Source organism: Neolamprologus brichardi, chromosome 17 (genome assembly GCF_056152115.1).
Source record: "Neolamprologus brichardi isolate AB-2024 chromosome 17, ASM5615211v1, whole genome shotgun sequence".
NCBI classification, from domain to species: Eukaryota; Metazoa; Chordata; class Actinopteri; order Cichliformes; family Cichlidae; genus Neolamprologus; species Neolamprologus brichardi.
In genome coordinates, this window is record NC_142120.1 from 6,782,120 (window position 1) to 6,801,076 (window position 18,957).

Genomic DNA, 18,957 nt, shown 5'->3' on the forward strand with positions numbered 1-18,957 from the left:
CGATAGTAATAATACTTCAATATATATATATATATATATATATATATATATATATGCAGTGGATCCCCTATAAAAAAAAATCTTCCTATTATGGATAATAAACAAAACAGGAACCTTTCTGTCATTTGTTCATTAAAAATAGAAAACCTAGAAAAACACTGTTAGAAGTCCCTTCACATTTTTCACTGCTGTCCAGTGGGCCAGGTTGGAGTTTTTGGCGGGCCGAGTTTGGCCCCGGAACCTCATGTTTGACACACTCACTGATACAGTAATTAGCCTGCAAATATAAACATTTACTGACTAAATTACAACCATCTTGAGTATTTTGTAAGCTCCTTAAAGATGAAAAGTGACCACTGTTAACTGCAGTAAAATACGTCATAATAGTGTCACAAAAATATCCATTTGATACTTGCGGGATATTTGAAAAGCACACGCTGCTTACAGCGAGATTATCGCCAGACTGCCTGCCAGCGGGGTCACTGGGAAAGCTGTCGTTTTATTGAGCATTCACGTAATTATTACTCGATAGTATGACGCTGCTGACGTTTTAATTACAGGAAGTGGTTTTGGAGGCGATCGGATGGCATTAATCTTACAGGCCCAGCCAGAGAGATCCAGTCGCCCTTCACCGGGTACAGATAAAGGAGACAATGCGCCTCCGCACCGCCCATCCTGTACCGAGCCACCAAGAAGGGATCGTGTCTTACCGAACACCCCCCCCCCCCCCCCTCCCCAGCCGCACACAATTCTGGTGTTCCGATTGGTTGAAACCATAGGTGTGTCAGGAGGTGTGTGCGCCATGTTGCGGTCCCTCTCTACGTTATTTCCTGCTGAGGATGACGTTTTTGACAGCAGGGAGGGAGGCAGCAGAGCCGATCAGCAGGCGCATCCGTGAGCGTCCCGGGCCCGAAGCAGCTCTCTCCTCCTCCTCCTCCGCTGATAAAGCACAGGCGTCCATTCCGGCAGCGAGAGCTTGAAATGCTCCGGATAGCAGACTCCGAGCTGAGGTATTTACCAACATTTATTTCTATAATGTTATGTAACTGTGCAAGAAGCTCTCTGCGCAGTTGCCTGTTGATTCAACAAACTTTGTTATTCAATCGCGCAGAAAGTATAAGTGAAGTGGACACTGTGGCTAACTTTGTATCTCTTAAAACACACAGACACACACACACACACACACACTTGTCCTTAGTGAGCTGTATTGCGAGTGAGCTCTAGATAAACTTCCTTTAAGTCATGTCTTCATCTGTTGTGACTAAACCGCAGACGCACACTGGAAGGCACGCTTCCCCCTGCAGCCCCAGATATGCTTCTATGTCACACTCTGTGCAGCAATGCAAAGAGATACTTTGATGATGCAAGACTGATGTGGCTTTTACGTTTACTCTGTGCCTGATTTTTAAATTTATTTTTTCAATCTGTGTTTTTGAAACAAACAGCTGATCCAGATTCAGCACTGACAAATGTGAGCTGTTGCTTTTTTTTTTTTTTTTTTAATTAACAAAGGCTAAGAAAGGATGTGCAACTTTCCAGGTGACTAGAAATATGATGCTTTGTGTTTTGATTTTGGCTCCTTTGTATCGTCTAACGTGCTCTCTCCTGAGTCCAGCCGATGTCTTTGGCTGCAGCTCCTGTTTCCTCTCCTCCTTTAACCTAAAGATAGAGCCCTAAGGTCTGGGATCAAAGTTCCTCTGGGAGTTAAAACACAATGTCCTCTGAGGTAGAGGGGAAGCGTGGGCTGGACTCAAACGGAAATATAGTCAATTAACTTTGCTGTCACCTTGTTAGGGCTTTAATACATGAATGAGACAGGCCACAGTTACAGGCATGCTGGGACCATTAAATACTGTGACATCCAACTAATCCATAACAAATGATAATAAAGTAGAGACAGCGTTAAGCTGTATTTAATGTAAACCCAAGAAAAGCGCCAGGAAGCTCTCACATTTTAGAAACTACAGCCTTAAAGTTTCACCTTTCTCCAAACTCCAAGAGTTCACCGACAAATCGCCATACCCTCTGCACCATCCCTTCGATTTAACAGTTCATTAAGCGGCGTCTAGTATGCCTTTTTAATTTATCTCTTATCCACTGTTACAGTGGTGGATATGGAGGTGGCATGGAAGGGTAGCTTCAGTTTTTTTTTAAAATTCAGTCTGATGTCAGTGTTAGCACATAACCTTCTGTTTGTGAGGGGCGGCCAATCAAAAAAAGTGTGGGGGTGATTAGAAAAGGAGAGGAGCAATTAAGTCACAATTAAGTTATGGTTTGGTTTAGGCTAAGGGTTTGGGTTAGGTATTCATGTTTGATGATTAGGGTAAGCGGCTAGGGGAAGCATTATGTCAATTAGATGTCCTCACCAGGATAAGAAAATGTGTGTGTGTGTGTGTGTGTGTGTGTGTGTGTGTGTGTGTTGGACTCTAGACCCCAAGAAAAATAACAATATGTGGAAATGAGTATCATGGCTGGACTTTAACTCGTTGATCTGTGGTTTATCTGCTGTGTATTGTTGCAGAGTGTACAGGAGTTACTCAATCTACCCTTTGATGAAGAAATCTCTTTGAGCACCCAGGAACAACAATTTATCAGCGGGCACACGCTCTGCATCAAAGCAGTTTAACAAACCAGTTTGTCAGCAAGTTTGTCAATGACTGCCCAAAAAGTTTGCTGTGTTTTGTTAGAAAAGCCTTTAGGCACAGGTATAATACACTCTGTAGGGTGCAGTTGATGGCGTGCTGCAGGTGCCGGCACACATCTGTTTGCACACCCGTACTTATTTACATGGTGTCAGAGTCCTGTCACGACCTGTCCCCTAAATGCTGCAACACAAAGACTAGATAAACATACAGACGCATGCTCGGATCAATATAATCCTTGCTGGTGGGGCTCAGGAGTTCACAGAGGGCATGTTTCCTAACACAGACAGGATTTTATCAACTTTTTTCAACCCCTTTTTTTGTCATAGTGCATGCTTTAAGTCTAAAGTAGCTTAAACAGCGAAAGTTGTACAGTCACACTTGGGTTTTTTTTCATGCATGCCTTACAGATGTGTGCAGCTGTGCAAGCTGAGATTGTGCATCGCAATTTTTGCAGATTTGATGTAATTAAAACACAGGTAAAATGGTAACGCAATACTGTAAAAAATGAATGAGTTGCATTTTAAGAGGGTTAGGAAAGCAGACCATCAATCTGAAACGCCTGTCTGCAGGGAAGACCTGTGTTTTTCTGCCTTTATCCTACAAACTGTGCATCTGTGGTCACCTCCTTATTAGGTTTCGCAGCCAAAAAATGCTTTGGATGGTTCTAATCTGCTTATCAAGAAAGTCTGCAGTAACATCTGCTGTTATAAATTACTGGAAGTTGGAGAGAGCACCTCACAGAACACGAACATTGGCCGTGGTGCTGTTGTGTTGCGTGATGGTTCAAACAGATGTCCTTTACCCCGCTGGGAGCAGCTGGGAGCTCCAGCAAACACCCACCCACACAACACGCAGCGAGATCCACTCCTGAAAGCACACGTGCAGAAGAAGAGACAGGTCGACTGTTTACTTCTGTCTTGATTTTAATCCTCAAGAGACAAAAGTGACTTTAAATTGTGTGCCGTAGACCTAAAAGCTCTTCACATAGTGTAAACAGTGTATATAATAGACACTATATGCTCTGTGCAGGTTCATATATCAGCGTGAAAGGCTTTGAATTCAGCTGTATGTGTGAGCACTTTGGCTGAACAGATCGGGATTAAACGTGTGAAAATAATTCATTTAGGATAATGTGCTGCTGTTGACTCACAAGGCACGGTTCACTTACGAACATAGTCCTCGCAATACTAACTTAATAGACTTTTTCTTATGGCATTAGGAGCCCGGTGGAGTGAAAGACAGTGCTTCATTTGCATTTTTCAGACGGTCGTCTCACACGTTCGACAATAAACATGCATTTCATTTTTTGTTTTAATATTTGCTGCTTGCTCGGTGCCTCCTGTGGAGTCATATTATGATGTTTTGTAAGAATGTAGTAAATGTTTCATTTGTGACCCACTGTTGAGTCCCTGAGAGGGTGTCCAGTGGATAAACCTCGGGATGCACTCACTGCTGTTTTGTACTGTAAGATAAGATGAGAAATGCTTCATATATCGGCGCTTTAGTAGTCTTCATGTGAAAACACACTGCCTGAACTTGCCCATCTGTCCATCAACCAACCAGTCATCCATCGCTTATCTAGCAAATTGCATAACTGTATGAAAAGTTAAGCCAATGCATAAAATCTGATGGCCAGAAAGGGGATGGGGACTTCTAGCTGCACAAAGATGTCAAGTTGCATAGAAGTTAATGAGAAAACTACCATACTGCTCACTTGCTCTGTGACCTTAATAAACACTTTCCTGATCTGCTTATGTTCTCAGTCACTATTTGCATGTCTTATTTAATACAATATGATATTAATTTTGTACATTATAGTCCTGATAGACTCTTGCAAAGTACGGTAAACTTTATCATATAGCTTATACCTTATAAATGTGCAGTGGCTCTTAATTTCCTAGTTCCATCCAACCTTCACTCATCACATCAAGTTTCAAAACAAACATGATGGAGATGTTCAATACGATCAGTTTGATGTTTAAAAGGAGTTTGTCTAAACCTTAGCAGAGGTGTGTTTTCACACTCACAGACTTCATTTTCCTCATCCAAAATCTCCTTTTTTTACAGTCTGGTGAGTGAGGGTTTGAATCCCTGATCTCTACCATGGCAGGGGATCACTACAGCCCCCCATCCCCACTGGGGGATTCCCTCCTGGGAAGTCCACTTTGTGGAGACCTGATGGAGGATCTTCGTGATATCTCCCAGTCTATAGGAGATGACGCACTAGGGTTTGATTTTCCAGAGTACCAGAGCACTGGTTCGGGGTCCAACAGCTCTGTCGCACTGGGTGAGTATGAGGGGTAGCTTCATCACCAGTTGAGATTGGTTTCCAAGAACATATGCTTCAGAGAATTAAAAAGCTATCTAACACCTTCTGTAGGGCTCTGGTCTACCTTGCTGTTTTGGTCAAGATTTGGAGCCTAATATGGCTTTAAATGACAATATTAGAAGCTCATTATTAGATTTGGCTTGACCCAAAGACCCCAATTTTAAAAACATATATTTATTCGCATAAGTGCTACCCCAACTTCAACCCATCGGTGCCACTGGTGTACAGAGAGACAGGTAAGAAACTTGGTGGAAAGAATCAGGGGCGGGATCCTTAATCATGCCAAATGTTAAAACTTGTAACCTCTTGTCTTTTTCATCTTTTCTGCTGTAGAGACCTTGACCCCAGCCTCGAGTCCATCATCAGGAGTGTGCGGAGCAGCGGCTGGCCAAGATGAGAGCGGCAGCACCCTCAACCTCGAGTGCCGGGTGTGCTCTGACAAAGCTTCGGGCTTCCACTACGGGGTGCACGCATGCGAAGGCTGCAAGGTAAGAAACTTGGGACTTAAACGGGGATCGTGTAGCCAGCTGGAGCACATCGACTGCATCACATCGACTGCATCACATCGACTGCATCGTGCAGGCGTACTTTGTCGCGAGAAAGGCGATTAAAGGAGCGCAAAGATGTTAACGTAATGAAAACACAGTTCGACGCATGGTTCTTTTGAATGGCACAGCTAAAAGTTTTAAAAGAAGATCACGTGCATGCCTGAACGCACGCAGCACCAAAACACATACAGAAGCCTCGCAGCGCAGAGGCGCCTGACCTGGAGACCAGTGGAAACTTTCTGAGACACGCAGCCGAGTCATGTGGAGTAGAGGACATGACGGCTAGGCCTGTCACCTCTGTCCTGGTTGGCACAGAGCCAAAGTCGATGACATTAATACACACACGCACATTTATAAACACACAGAGCAGCTACTGACACAGTGGACTGCTCTACTTTGCTAAATATTCCCTTTTGGGATTTGATGATTAGTAAAATGTAGTTTTTGCTGCTTTCATTTTTCCTTTATCTATTTGAACATTCTTCACAATTTAGGGATTAAAAGTTTATTTTAAAACACCGACACTGAGAATATTGGGTAAGTGAGACCGCTGGCCTCAGTAACCAGCGCGCGTGTTAAAAACCATAGAGGACGGTCGCTGCGTTGTTTGTGCAGTCACATGAGATCATTGCACCATCACAGCTGACCGCAGGTTGTTGCTGCTAATCTGAGATTTATTTGCTACTTTTTTGCATGAGTTTTTAAACTCTGACGCTTTCTCCCTGTTGACGTCTCATGCCTTGCTTCTCTTTAATGAAGATCTTTCGCTTTTCCACGACATTGCCGCTGATTGGAAATGCGATAAAGATGTCTCTACGTACTTCTGCATTTGCACATAGGTCGGGGGGTTTTCTGATAAAAAACAATGACGGTTGATCACTGTGCTGGCTCTAATGCTAAAAAAGTGCATCTGGTGGATAATCTATTGCTGTCTAACTCTGTAGCTGCCCACGGGGGCTCTGTTTTACGACACGCGTCTCATTCATCACCACAGTCTTGCTGTCAGAGCGGCTGCCGGCGTTGGCACGACACCTATCACCGTGTCACACAGCAGCTGTTCTGAAGCAGGGACGTGATGACCTTGAACTGTTGGACACTGCATATGTGACGGGGCGTGCTCTGACGGCACTGCTTCCAAACTCTCTGACTGCAGTAATCTTGCTTCTGATATGTCACAGTCACAGTTCGCGGTTACCATGCTGGACGGGCTCTGTGGAGTATTTTCAGCACCTCGCTTCAAAGAGAGGCGCACCGAGCAGTGGGACTGAACGCGCTGTGATGTTGCCCTACCAGGGTTTAAGTCTGTGGTGATAATGGGCCTGAAACATTAGAGCAAAGGAGATATTATTAGAGTCAGGAAAAGCCTTTAGTGATAGAAAATTTTAAAAATGAGAGACTTTTGCTCCTAAGAGTTGCACAATCGTTCTCTTTGTTTATGTTGTCAGCCTTGCTGCTCGCCTCCCGGCTAAGATATCGCATCACAGTACTGGCCTCTGGTTGTGTCTGTTCTCCCAAACACAAACATGCAGGGACATGTATGGCATAAACACACACATCTGTTTTTCCTCCTTCTGCAGCTCTGTAATGTTATGTAATGCATTTCTGATGACTGTAATATGGCCTTCAGTGCTTTCTATTGGCTGATTCCACCCACACAAGAGAGATTCTTTTGCTTAAAATTGACACAAAAGTGGCGTATGACGCTTAATAAAACTAATAAAATTATAAAATAGCTGCTATTCAGCATAAATTCAGCCAGGTGTAAGATGATGTCTTTGGCCTGTTAGAAATTTTACTGATGTAAGTGGAGTATGCATTAGAATATCACGCGCCTTGCCTTATCTGAGGGCTATAACGTCTCCTCCAAAAAGAGATGTTCTTCAAAAAAATCTACTGCACATCTTTAGAGATCCTTTCCTTTAAGAACAGGTGTAATTTCCCTCAAATGCAATCCAAAGATATTAACATTGAACTTGCCAGAGCTTAAAAGGTGCACATTTAATGCAAAAATGCATAAAATATGCAAACTGTTAACTGTTTTGTTCATGGCTCTGAGCAGGGTGCTAATGCAAAGGCGTATTTGCACATGCAATACTATGCAAGTCTTGAGCCATATTTCTTTAAATCTTTCTTGGAAAGTGGGAAACAGGCTGCTTCAGTTTAATGAAACGTGTGCAAGCATACATGGAAATAGAGTATATAAGACAAAAACAGAGTTTGTACAATTTTAACAAGCTTGAAAGTCAATATTTGTTATGACCACCTTTCTTTTTCAACACAGCCTGTACTCTCTTAGACAAGCTTACTTGTCATTTCTTTAAGTGGCGTTCATGGATAGTTCTCAAGGCTTTAACAGCCAGCCAACAGAGGTTCGTATGTTGTGAGGTGGTGCAAAATATGTTTGCAGAGTATAAATGAAATCTGGTAAGAAAATATGGATATATGTTAGTTTTGTGCATTTTTTTGCTTATGCAGTGTGGTTGAACGACGACCACTGAGAAAGCTAAGTGATAACGTCTTTTTGTTTGTCTGTCAAATCAGGGTTTCTTTAGGAGGACCATCAGGCTGAAGCTGGAGTATGATAAGTGTGAGCGGAACTGCAAAATCCAAAAGAAGAACCGAAACAAGTGCCAGTACTGCAGATTCCACAAGTGCCTCTCTGTGGGCATGTCCCACAACGGTAATGGAAAAAGTTGAAAGTTTGCAAAATATCAGCCAGTGTAGTCACAGTTACAGGATTAGAGTAAACAGTAAAACATATAATCTGAGAACAAGCTCAAGCAACCAGTGATAAACTTAAAGGTCAGGCTAAGTTTGCGAGCATTAGCTACCATAAGCTAGCTATTATAAGCTAACCAAAAGGGTAAAATTGTGATTCTACCTGTCCGACGTGTTTTATGTACCAGCCATCCGGTTTGGTCGTATGCCCCAGGCAGAAAAACTGAAACTGAAGGAGGAAAGCAAGATGGTTGAGAAATAGGTGGAAAGTCCCTTAATGTCTGACCACAAGTTTCTGGTCAGGCAGATCCATGATGCCTACATGAAGAACTTCAACATGAACAAGCCAGTGTAGTCACAATTACAGGATTAGAGTAAACAGTAAAACATATAATCAGAGAACAAGCTCAAGCAACCAGTGATAAACTTAAAGGTCAGGCTAAGTTTGCGAGCATTAGCTACCATAAGCTAGCTATTATAAGCTAACCAAAAGGGTAAAATTGTGATTCGACCTGTCCGACATCTGTTGATATGGAAAAACTGGTATCATACATCTTTTCCTCATATGTGGAACTAAGGTTGCATGTATGTAACAATTTAGTCTGATCAAAGCACTGCTGAAACATCGCAGTGAAAGAACTTGAGGGTGATTAGCCTGATGCACTGTGAACTGCCAATAAGAGTGTGAACATCCTCAGTCTCAACATGTGCTCTTTAAAACATCAGCAGGTTGTCGTTCCTCGGTAATTTAGCTCTACTTCAGTCAGTATGCTTTTGCTGTGACATCTGGCCCGTCGTCTGCAGTGAATGCTGGAGGGTCACTGAGTTTGTTGTGATGACCTCCCACTAGCAGCATCAGAAACATGAGAGGAACATGGCATGCCTCAGAAGAATAGAAATAGAACAGGATGTACCAGATCTGTTGTACGTGATTTTCTTTCTTTCTTTTTTTTTTTTTAGGGTACTAGTGCATATTTGAATCCTTGAATATTTTCTGAGGCAGCATAAGCCTTATGGCTCCATATGTCAATTTATTGTGCAATGTGAGGGAGGGGAAAAAAAAGAAAGTCCTGTGGCAATTTCTAATGACCAGTGTTTTATGTACCAGCCATCCGGTTTGGTCGTATGCCCCAGGCAGAAAAACTGAAGCTGAAGGAGGAAAGCAAGATGGTTGAGAAAGAGGTGGAAAGTCCCTTAATGTCTGACCACAAGTTTCTGGTCAGGCAGATCCATGATGCCTACATGAAGAACTTCAACATGAACAAGGCAAAAGCACGGCTCATACTCACTGGAAAAACTAGCAAGCCGGTAAAGTGGAAAATAAAGTTTGAGAATATTCTCTGCTCTATATCTCTGCCCTCTACCTCACCGACAGATTCTGTATGTCCCAGCAGCCTCTCATCATCCACGACATGGAGACGTTCCAGCTGGCGGAGAGAACGTTAGCGGTCCATATGATAAACAACGACTATCCGGAGTCTGACAGCGTCCTCGGACAAGTGAGTCCGGCTGTGTCGTGTGGGGAGCTTCAGCAGAGGGAGGCCGAAACCAGGCTCTTCAACTGCTGCCAGAGCACCTCAGTGGAGACTGTCACAGAGCTAACGGAGTTTGCCAAGGCTATGCCGGGTTTCCAGAGTCTGGATTTGAATGATCAGGTGGGTTTCAGGTTGCCTTCTATGGTGAGAAGTGGAAGGAAGAGCAGATGAGTGTTCTCATGCTGTTGCTTTTCTATTTACCTTTTAGGTGACTCTCTTGAAGTACGGTGTTTACGAAGCCCTCTTCACCCTCTTGGCCTCGTGCATGAACAAGGACGGCCTCCTGGTGGCCCGTGGTGGAGGCTTTATCACCCGTGAGTTCCTCAAGAGTCTCCGCCGACCATTCAGTGACATGATGGAGCCCAAATTCCAGTTCGCCACACGCTTCAACTCTCTGGAGCTGGACGACAGCGACCTAGCTCTTTTTGTGGCTGCTATTATCTGCTGTGGAGGTAAAAGGCCGATAATAGGTGGTAGAATAATAATTTAAAAGAGAAAAAGACATATTTGAATTTTCCTTCTTCATTATCTTGTCCTCCCCCACTGCTCCCAAAGATCGTCCAGGCCTGGTAGACGTACCTGTAGTAGAGCAGTTGCAGGAAAACATTGTTCAGGCGCTGCGGCTCCACCTGCTGGCCAATCACCCAGATGACACCTTCCTTTTCCCCAGGCTGCTGCAGAAGTTGGCTGACCTCCGGGAGCTGGTCACTGAGCATGCTCAGCTGGTGCAAGAAATTAAGACGACGGAGGAAACTTCCCTGCACCCGCTGCTGCAAGAAATATACAGGGACATGTACTGAGTATATGAACTGAGAAATGCATATGAATGTACAGGAAGGAACAGCAATGCAGCTTCTGAGGCTGCTGCACAAACCGGAGCAAAACAAAAATCTTTTTTTAAGGAGGTGGGAGGCAGCTTTTGTTGGGAAAGTGACTGCTTCCAGTTCATTAAGAGGTCGCACAGTGGAAAGGGAGCGTTTTTTTAAACCATAGATGTGCAGAGGAATCATTAAAGGGTTAATTTTGTTGACCAGCAGCACCAGAATGTCTTGGAGCTGAGTGCCTTGGATGCCAGCTTTTACACATGTGAAGAAAAGTGAATCTGAAGCAGGCTGTGCATATTAGCATATTGTGCAAAGATATTTATGTACACATATCAAAAAAATACCTGGGTATGATGCTGACCTCATGCGTGCGTACACTGAGGATAACTATGCCTGTGAACATAACAGATTAGGGCCCTCTGGATGTGGTTTATGTCATTTTCTTGTTCTGTTACTGCGTACTTGTGGCACGTTTGCTTTGACTACCTTGACAACTCGCAGAGAACTGATCAAGTGTCATCGTTACTTGCTGCACGAGTTCAGATTTCTCCTGTTTTGGGCACAGCTTCTGCCTCCAACACATAACAGATAATTAGCCTTACTCCTCCCGCAGGCAATAATCTGCTATTTGATGTGTCATTTTTTATTCATCCTCTGCCCTGCTGTTAAAAGCCAACACAGCGTGATAGCTCACTTTTTTTTCCTTTTAATTCAGATTTTCTGTGTTACAGAGTACATGTTTATGTACAAATCCTGCCATTATGTAAAACTAAATCTCAAGGAGAAAAATGTGCTAACAGCCAGTACTTTATATTTCCAATATAAACAAAATAATCTTTTAATTAGGTTGTGTTGTGTTTTGGAAATATAACAAGACTGCCTTAACCTCGGTGTAAGGGACGTGTGTATTTGCAGGCCTCAAAAAGAGGAGCTGATCACCTTATTTTTCTGTACTTGGACTCTGAACCGCGATGTAGCATTGCGAAGTTGTTGTAGGTCATAATGAAACATTTTATCTTTTATATATGTGTAAACATGCTGTTGATGTTAAATGTGTTGTAGTCTGAAATAAACTAATCTATTTAACATCACTTTCTAAATGAAGCCATCAGCTCTTCAGAACATACACCAAACTCTTTATGGTGGAAGCTTGTTTCTGTGACTTATTTCATTTTTTTCTTCATTGTTGGTAAATCAAATTCTGAGGTATTATCTATAAATTTTGACTTTTAATTCAATTCAATTTTATTTATACAGCGCCAAATCACAACAAGGTGCTTTATATTGTAAGGTAGACCCTACAATAATACATACAGAGAAAAACCCAACAATCATATGAACAAGTACTTTGGCAACAGTGGGAAGGAAAAACTCCCTTTTAACAGGAAGAAACCTCCAGCACCACCATCTCAACGAGGATGACCCAGATCGGCGCACAGAATTTGAAAAATGGGCAAAACAAAAATTGGAACGGGACCCTCAGTTCACGCAGAAGATTTTGTTCAGTGATGAGGCTTCACTTTTATGTGAATGGTGAAGTTAACAAACAAAGCCACCGCTATTGGTCTGACACTAACCCACATTGGATGGATCCCTCCAAGACTGTCGGAACAACAAAAGTGATGGTTTGGTGTGGTATATGGGGTACAACGATAGTGGGTCCATTCTTCATCAATAGAAACCTCAAGGCCACTGGATGTTTGAAATTGCTACATGATGATGTGTTTCCCTCTTTATGCACTGAAGCTGGCACGTTCCCTGAGTTTTTCTAGCAAGATGGTGCACCACCACATTATGGGTGCCAGGTCCGAGCATTCCTAGATGAACAGTTTTCTGGAAAGTGGATTGGTCGTCGTGGGCCAGTTGAATGGCCTTCCAAGGTCTCCCGATCTGACCCCCTTAGACTTTTATCTTTGGGGTCATCTGAAGGCAATTGTCTATGGTGTGAAGATACGAGATGTGCAGCACCTGAAACTACGGATACTGGATGCCTGTGCTGGCATTTCTCCTGCGGTGTTGCTATCAGTGTGTGAAGAGTGGGAGAAGAGGGTTGCATTGACAATCCAACACAATTGGCAGCACATTGAACACATTTTATAAGTGGTCAGAAACTTGTAAATAACTCATGAAAGAATAAAGTTACGTTGAAACCAAGCACACCATTGTTTTTCTTGTGACATTACCAATAAGTTTGATGTGTCACATGGCCCTCTTCCTACTGAAAAAACAAAAGTTGTATCCAAGATGGCCGACTTCTAAATGGCCACCATGGTCACCACCCATCTTGAGGAGTTTGTCCCCTCACATATACTAATGTGCCACAAACAGGACTTTAATATCACCAACCATTCCCATTTTATTACGGTGTATCCATATAAATGGCCCACCCTGTACTTACTCAGAAGTTTAAGTCAACAAGTCAAAAATCTGAGATATTAACTTGATATGTTGACTTAGCTCTTCCTGCCATTTTTCCCCATTCAGTGGTGAAAACAAGTTTTCACATTTCATTTGTCTGAAATAAATTATGATTAAATTATTATTTCATTGGCTAGAAATAAAAATAAAAAAGAAATACATAAATAAAATAAAAACTTTTACCTACTGGACTTACATTTTGACTGTAGGAAAAGTACTTTTTGCTATTCATGCTATCAATTAGTCATTCAAATTTTTATTTTTTTTTTAAATTAAACTGCTTAACAGTACAGTATTCAAAGTCACATATTTTACAGCTCTCTCTATGTCATTTTTAAAATACAAGTGAAGCTGTTATAATCGTTGTAACCACATAATTACAACGCCATCATATTGTAATACATTTGGTTGTCTTACCGCTCCAGTCCAGTCGGTGGCGGTAAAGCTTCACGAAACAGCACTGACGGACTGGGAGAGAAAACCAGGAACTGACTTTCTGCTGAGCGATGGAGGAAAAGGCTGCTAGTGATAACCCTCAAAAAACATTTACGTGCCAGTTGTGCAGTTTAACTAGCCCCTTTACTTACTACGGACAGAAACCGCCTAACACCAGAGCTATCGTGTAAGTGAAAATGAAGCAAAAAAACAAACAAAAAACAACCCGTGCCATTTTTTTAAAGCTCTGGTGTTAGCAAGGCTAACGCTAATGTTGTTAGCCGCTATGTAACTAACTGCATGCTACGTTGGACACGGAGAGAAATAAAGTGCCCAGCAGTGACTAGACTGCACTTGGAGCAGAATAAGGCTTGAACTATGTACATGTGCCCTTCATGAATTAAAGATGGGCCAGAGTTAAGCATGTGTGTTGTTGTCTGTCGTTCGTCAGGCTGCTTGAGGAATGTTTTATCACCAAGGACCCCTTCAGTCCGGACAGGGAGAAGTTTCTAGTTTTGGGGTCCATTTGCAGCCTTTGTGGCACTTGTGTCTGTGTTGGATCGGTAAGATGTCTCATCATATCGTCAGAATATTTTCCTATCATTTAATCTCACCCATATTAAACCGTGTTGCTAAGCTGCAGACAAACTCAACCAGGAGGACTGTCCTCAGCTGTGGGCCGAATGTCCTTTTTGGATTTTAAACCCTGTGCTTTTGTCATAATTTTCCACTTGCAGATGCATGTCTGTGGTTTTGATATTTTGCTCAGATGACTCTCCGATCATGTGACTAAAATGCTGAGTGGGCTTCATGGTTCTAAATCTCTTGCAATCAATATTCAGTCTTATAAGTGGATGGTGAAAATAAGTAAAGTCCAAAGGGTAGTGGGTGCCACTACCCTTTGGACTTTACTTATGCAAACATGGAGAGCCAAATGCTGAACTTTTGTCATTTCTGTTTTCTTCTCTTTGTTAGGACTGCAGCCTTTTCTACACCAAGAGGTTCTGCGTGCCGTGTGTGAACAAGCACTTGGACCAGTTTCCCCATCAAATTCAGGTCGAGCTAGCTAAGAAGAAGCAGAGTGCAAAGGCTGCAGTGTCATGAGATCGGGAAAGGAGTCCACAACACGTGTGTGTAAAGGTGACCACGCTGGACCAACCAGGAAAACAGTGGTTTACACTGTGAATCAGACTGATCGACTTTCCTGCTGGATATTATTTATTTATCTTAAAAGAGATCGATAAGGATGGGCCTTCCCAGCCAGTTGCTTGTGGAGGCCAGTTTGGCAACTATTCCGGGAAAGAATGTGAACTATATGCACTGTGCGATTCCACAAACAAGTATAGCTACCGTGTAACTGTTTTAGTGGCAGAATGTGGCACAGTTGCATCATCCCCTATTAGTTACATTTAGCTGTTGCGTTAAGCATTTACTCCCATTTTATTTTATTTTTTTACTTGAAGCATACACAGCATTGAATCCGCATCTCTGCTTCCATCTGCATAAACTTGAGCAGTGTCTGTGAAGCACCATTAAAATAAAAACATCGCCTTTTGCATCGGCTGTCTGACTTTTTCACTTATTATTCCAGTTTACCTTTCCTGAGTCCAGCGTTCACTTCAAGGATCGTTCCCTACAGCACCACGCACCGTTTACAGCAGCATAAACACATTATGGATTAAACAGCGATAACATCGATATAACGCACACGCTCGCTGTGTTTATCCCTACATGTTCAGAGGCTTCTCGAGGGCTAATTGAAGCAGCATGGCCTTGCAGGCAGGCCCCGGAGGTTTTTTTTCTTTTACTGGCATATGCTTGCAGAGGAATGCAGATGACACTGAGCTTAAGTTTCCCGTTGATTATTACAGGATTCCTACAAAGCCCACAGAATGCCAATAAAGTTGATGATCACTAGTTAAATAATGACTGAACTCTTAGGGGGGTATTTGCTGTGAAACTGAAAGTGATTTTTTTTAAAGCGGTTTCTATTTTCTGTTTAAATTCTGAGCACGCACGCGAGCAATTACAGCCAGTGAAGCACACAAACCAGCCCTGTGGCACCAGTGGCGAAGTCTGACAGCGATAGGCACCGAGCCAACGATGACGAAGCCCTTCGCTGATGTCACTGGAGGGTGAGTGGGTGCCTCGTTTCTTTTTTTCGCCCCCCCTTTTTCTTGCACTGTTCTCGCATTGGAGCCCCCAGGTGTCCTTCAGTGACCTTGGAGCTGTAACTGAACAGAGCTACAGTGATCGCATTAAGCGTGTCCAATCTGCTTACGCGACGCCAAATCAAATCATGCAGCAGTATCTGTCAGCACTCGCACAATCGTTTGGTGACCGATTGCCGCCGCGGTCCCGTACTCGGAGCGCTCTCTCTGCCCGGTAATCCCTGTGTCAGGTGTTAACACGTGAGGTCCCCCGCGAGGTATGATTTTCACCCCGCTGCGCGCTCTCTCTCTTTTATTTTTAGCGATCGTGCTAATGAGAGAGATAAAACAACACCTTAAATTTGTAACTACACCCTTCCTTCCTTCCCTGTCTCCTGACTCCCGTGTGTAACGAAACGCAGTAATTAGGCCATATTCATGTGCACAGTTATTCCAGCTCAGCTCTGTGTAAGAGTTTCTGGGCGGTTCTTGGTTCAGACCAATGAATCGCCTTCTCTGTTTAAATAGTCCTTGATGTCAACTTTTCTTCTACACTCGGAGCTGCCTCTAACGCCATGTTGGCTCTTATGACTTGATGTGTTTTCATCTGCCTTACTACGGAGTTGACAGGAGTGGCTGTGTTAAATCCCCCTCCTCTTCCTCCACACACCCACCCAGCCAGCCTCCCGTGCGCCTTCGGAGACGCTTTTTCCCCCCACCTCTGTATTTTTTTTATTTTTTATTTTTGGATGATACGCGCGGAGCATGCATGCATCATTCCCGTGACTGTCCGTTTGAAAGGAATACTATTTCGGAAGCAGCGATTTGAAGCACGCGTGTGTTGTTTTTCGTCGTCGTATGTGCAACAAAATGTCAGATGTTCGCCTTTCTAACGCGAGCCCGGTGGAGAGGGTGGATGCTCGGCAGCAGGACAACGTCAGACCTTCGGTTCGCAGAAATCTTTTCGGTAGACCGAACCCAGAGGAGATCCGCAGGGATGCGGAGAATTCGGAGCGAGAGGAGGTGCAGCGTTTCAGGGAGACTTACGATTTCGATCTGGTGGAAGGCAGGCCGCTCGCTCCGCGCAGTTACGACTGGGCGCAAGACGACGACGCACCGGAATTTTATAGCAGGCAGCCTCACAGCAGACCGAGAGGCTCTCCCGGAGACAGCAACCGGCTGGATAACGACGGCGGTGACAGGCCGTCGGGTCCCCAACCAGGCAAAAACGGTTCGAGGAAAAGGAGTGCAGAAGATGCAGGTGAGAGCTGTCATCTTTTTAGTTTTGATTGGTTTTATTTGGGCGTCTCGGAGGTGCAGCAGTTGTGTGTGTGTGTGTGGTTCAACCACAGGCTGCCATCGGTCGATGACCGTCTTATTTTGAGTTGTTACTGAAGGTGAAACTGTGCTGGAAGTTTTCTGAGAGCCAAAAACACGCCACATTACTGATGCACACCGTTTCCTTCTCGGGCAGCTGATCGCACAAATGCGTCTGGTGGCTTTTAAAAATGTACTCCACGCGACAACATCCTGATAACTTTTTCTGCGTGTGCTCCCCCCCTCCTCCTCCACTTCACTACAGACTCTTGCTCCACCGAGTGTATGACTAAAAGGTCGCGTAGTAGCGATGGTGGCGACGACGACGACAACGATGACAAGTCGGACGGTGCAGGAAGTCAGACGATAACAGCCGCGGAGGAGAGACCCGAGGGCTGAGCGGCGCTTCAGCGGGCAAACAGCGCCAGGTTAGGAGTCAGTGTCTGCACAAATAACCCAGCATGCTATTTATGCGTCATGTCATGTAAACACAGTGTTTCTGAGTATGACTGGTCAACCCTTTATTGTGTGTGCGCGTGAATAAATGCCTTTTTCCGTTGTACCATTCAACAGCCTCGTTTCCTCTTTATGTCCCACAGAGCAGAGAGGAGAGACCTGTTGCTGATGGAATACTGTAGCTTTTTTCTCATCATCTGACAGAGGGGAGAGATTTTTTTTTTAAATTATTATTTTTATTTTATTTTTTTAAAGCAACCTTTTCCTGCAGAAGAGAGGAGGGAGAGGCTGCACAAGCACTGAACATGTACACTATCAAGTTTTGGCACTCATATTAATTAATTTGCCTCAGAAGCAGCAGACAATGTAGCATTGTGCAAATTGATTTTTGCTCATTTGTTTTGTATCTACTACCTATGTTTCAGATGTAGCACATAAAAAAGCATATTATGCTTTTCATACTTTTTTTGTTAATTGTGTTTTAAGTGTAAGTGTGTGAATTTGACATGGGAAGTTGCAGTGCAATTTCCAACAGAGAAATATTATTTTTGTTATAGTGGTCATTTTAAAAAAAAAAATCATTATTCAGGTAATTGATATAAGTAAAAAAAGAAAAATAAATAAATGCAGATTTTTTTATTTTTTTTTTTAAAAGTCAGGGTTATGTGGAAACAAAATGTCTTCACTTTTTCTATGGCTTTATTCTCCCAGTGTTAAATATCTTTATTTTGAAGGTCCAGATGGCCACACTGTAAGTTGAAGGTCCATCTAACTGGGAATAGCCATGACAGATAAAGTTTACACATAGATCATGTCTCCCTGTTTCCCAGTTTTATGTCATTATTTTATTATAATATTTTTTTTAAGGATGGGGGAGGCCCAAAGTTTGTGCCTTTAAAAAAAAAGAAGAAATTCTCTGGGTGAGGGGTGGGAGGGGCGGATGGCTAAACTGCTGAGCAATATCCAACCAAATTTTTTTAAACAGTATTTGCTAATAATCCTAAGATTTAGCTTTTATTTTGAAATTAGGTAAGTTCATATTCTATTTACTTTTAGGCCACATATCCTTCCCCTTAGTAAGTAATGCATGTTGTCCAGGTCAACATAGATAAACTATGTTTAAAAAAAAAAAATCACTGGGCCTTTTTCTTTTATGCAAATATGTGAATCAAAGATTTGTCTTTGTGGTGTGGAATTCATGTGGAACATGCAATTGCACTATTCATTTCTCATTTTAAGTGAGGGCAGAAAAACAAAGTGACACCACCTCACTCGGTGTAAAACTTTGAAGTGTACCTGTGTGCCTCATTTTGTTTCCTGTCTTTCTTTCTTTCTTTCTTTCTTTTTTTTGAAAAACACTGAAAAATTATACTAACTTATTTATGTTGAGCTTTTTTTTTTTCTTTTTCTATCTTTTTTTTCGTGGATGTATGTATAGCTTCCCAAAGCATAATTTTTTGCATTTTTTGTAAATATATATTTTCATTATTGTTTTTAAGATAAATAAATAAAATAGCAAAACTGAGCCTAATAATTGATTTTATACCCTGTGCTTGTGTTTTTTTCTCCCCTATTTTCTTTA

At 42.8% G+C, this 18,957-nt stretch overlaps 3 protein-coding genes across 3 annotated transcripts; all 3 read left to right on the forward strand.

The window, feature by feature from the left end:
- Positions 1 to 819: 819 nt before the first annotated feature.
- LOC102799911 (peroxisome proliferator-activated receptor alpha-like) lies at positions 820 to 11,685 on the forward strand. Its single transcript, XM_006780583.3, has 8 exons — positions 820 to 1,010; positions 4,713 to 4,932; positions 5,308 to 5,462; positions 8,064 to 8,202; positions 9,349 to 9,548; positions 9,635 to 9,895; positions 9,984 to 10,227; positions 10,331 to 11,685. Exons 2-8 carry the CDS (start codon positions 4,749 to 4,751, stop codon positions 10,573 to 10,575), a joined length of 1,428 nt encoding a protein of 475 aa, XP_006780646.1. The 5' UTR covers positions 820 to 1,010; positions 4,713 to 4,748; the 3' UTR covers positions 10,576 to 11,685.
- A 1,806-nt stretch (positions 11,686 to 13,491) lies between these two features.
- cdpf1 (cysteine rich DPF motif domain containing 1) lies at positions 13,492 to 15,026 on the forward strand. The gene is made up of 3 exons (XM_006780584.3): positions 13,492 to 13,639; positions 13,904 to 14,015; positions 14,428 to 15,026. The coding sequence occupies exons 1-3, from the start codon at positions 13,524 to 13,526 to the stop codon at positions 14,554 to 14,556; spliced, it is 357 nt and encodes a 118-aa protein (XP_006780647.1). The 5' UTR covers positions 13,492 to 13,523; the 3' UTR covers positions 14,557 to 15,026.
- Positions 15,027 to 15,900: 874 nt separating this feature from the next.
- cdkn1ba (cyclin dependent kinase inhibitor 1Ba) lies at positions 15,901 to 18,722 on the forward strand. The gene is made up of 3 exons (XM_006810422.2): positions 15,901 to 16,863; positions 17,185 to 17,347; positions 17,519 to 18,722. The coding sequence occupies exons 1-2, from the start codon at positions 16,461 to 16,463 to the stop codon at positions 17,316 to 17,318; spliced, it is 537 nt and encodes a 178-aa protein (XP_006810485.1). The 5' UTR covers positions 15,901 to 16,460; the 3' UTR covers positions 17,319 to 17,347; positions 17,519 to 18,722.
- The last annotated feature ends 235 nt before the right edge of the window (positions 18,723 to 18,957 follow it).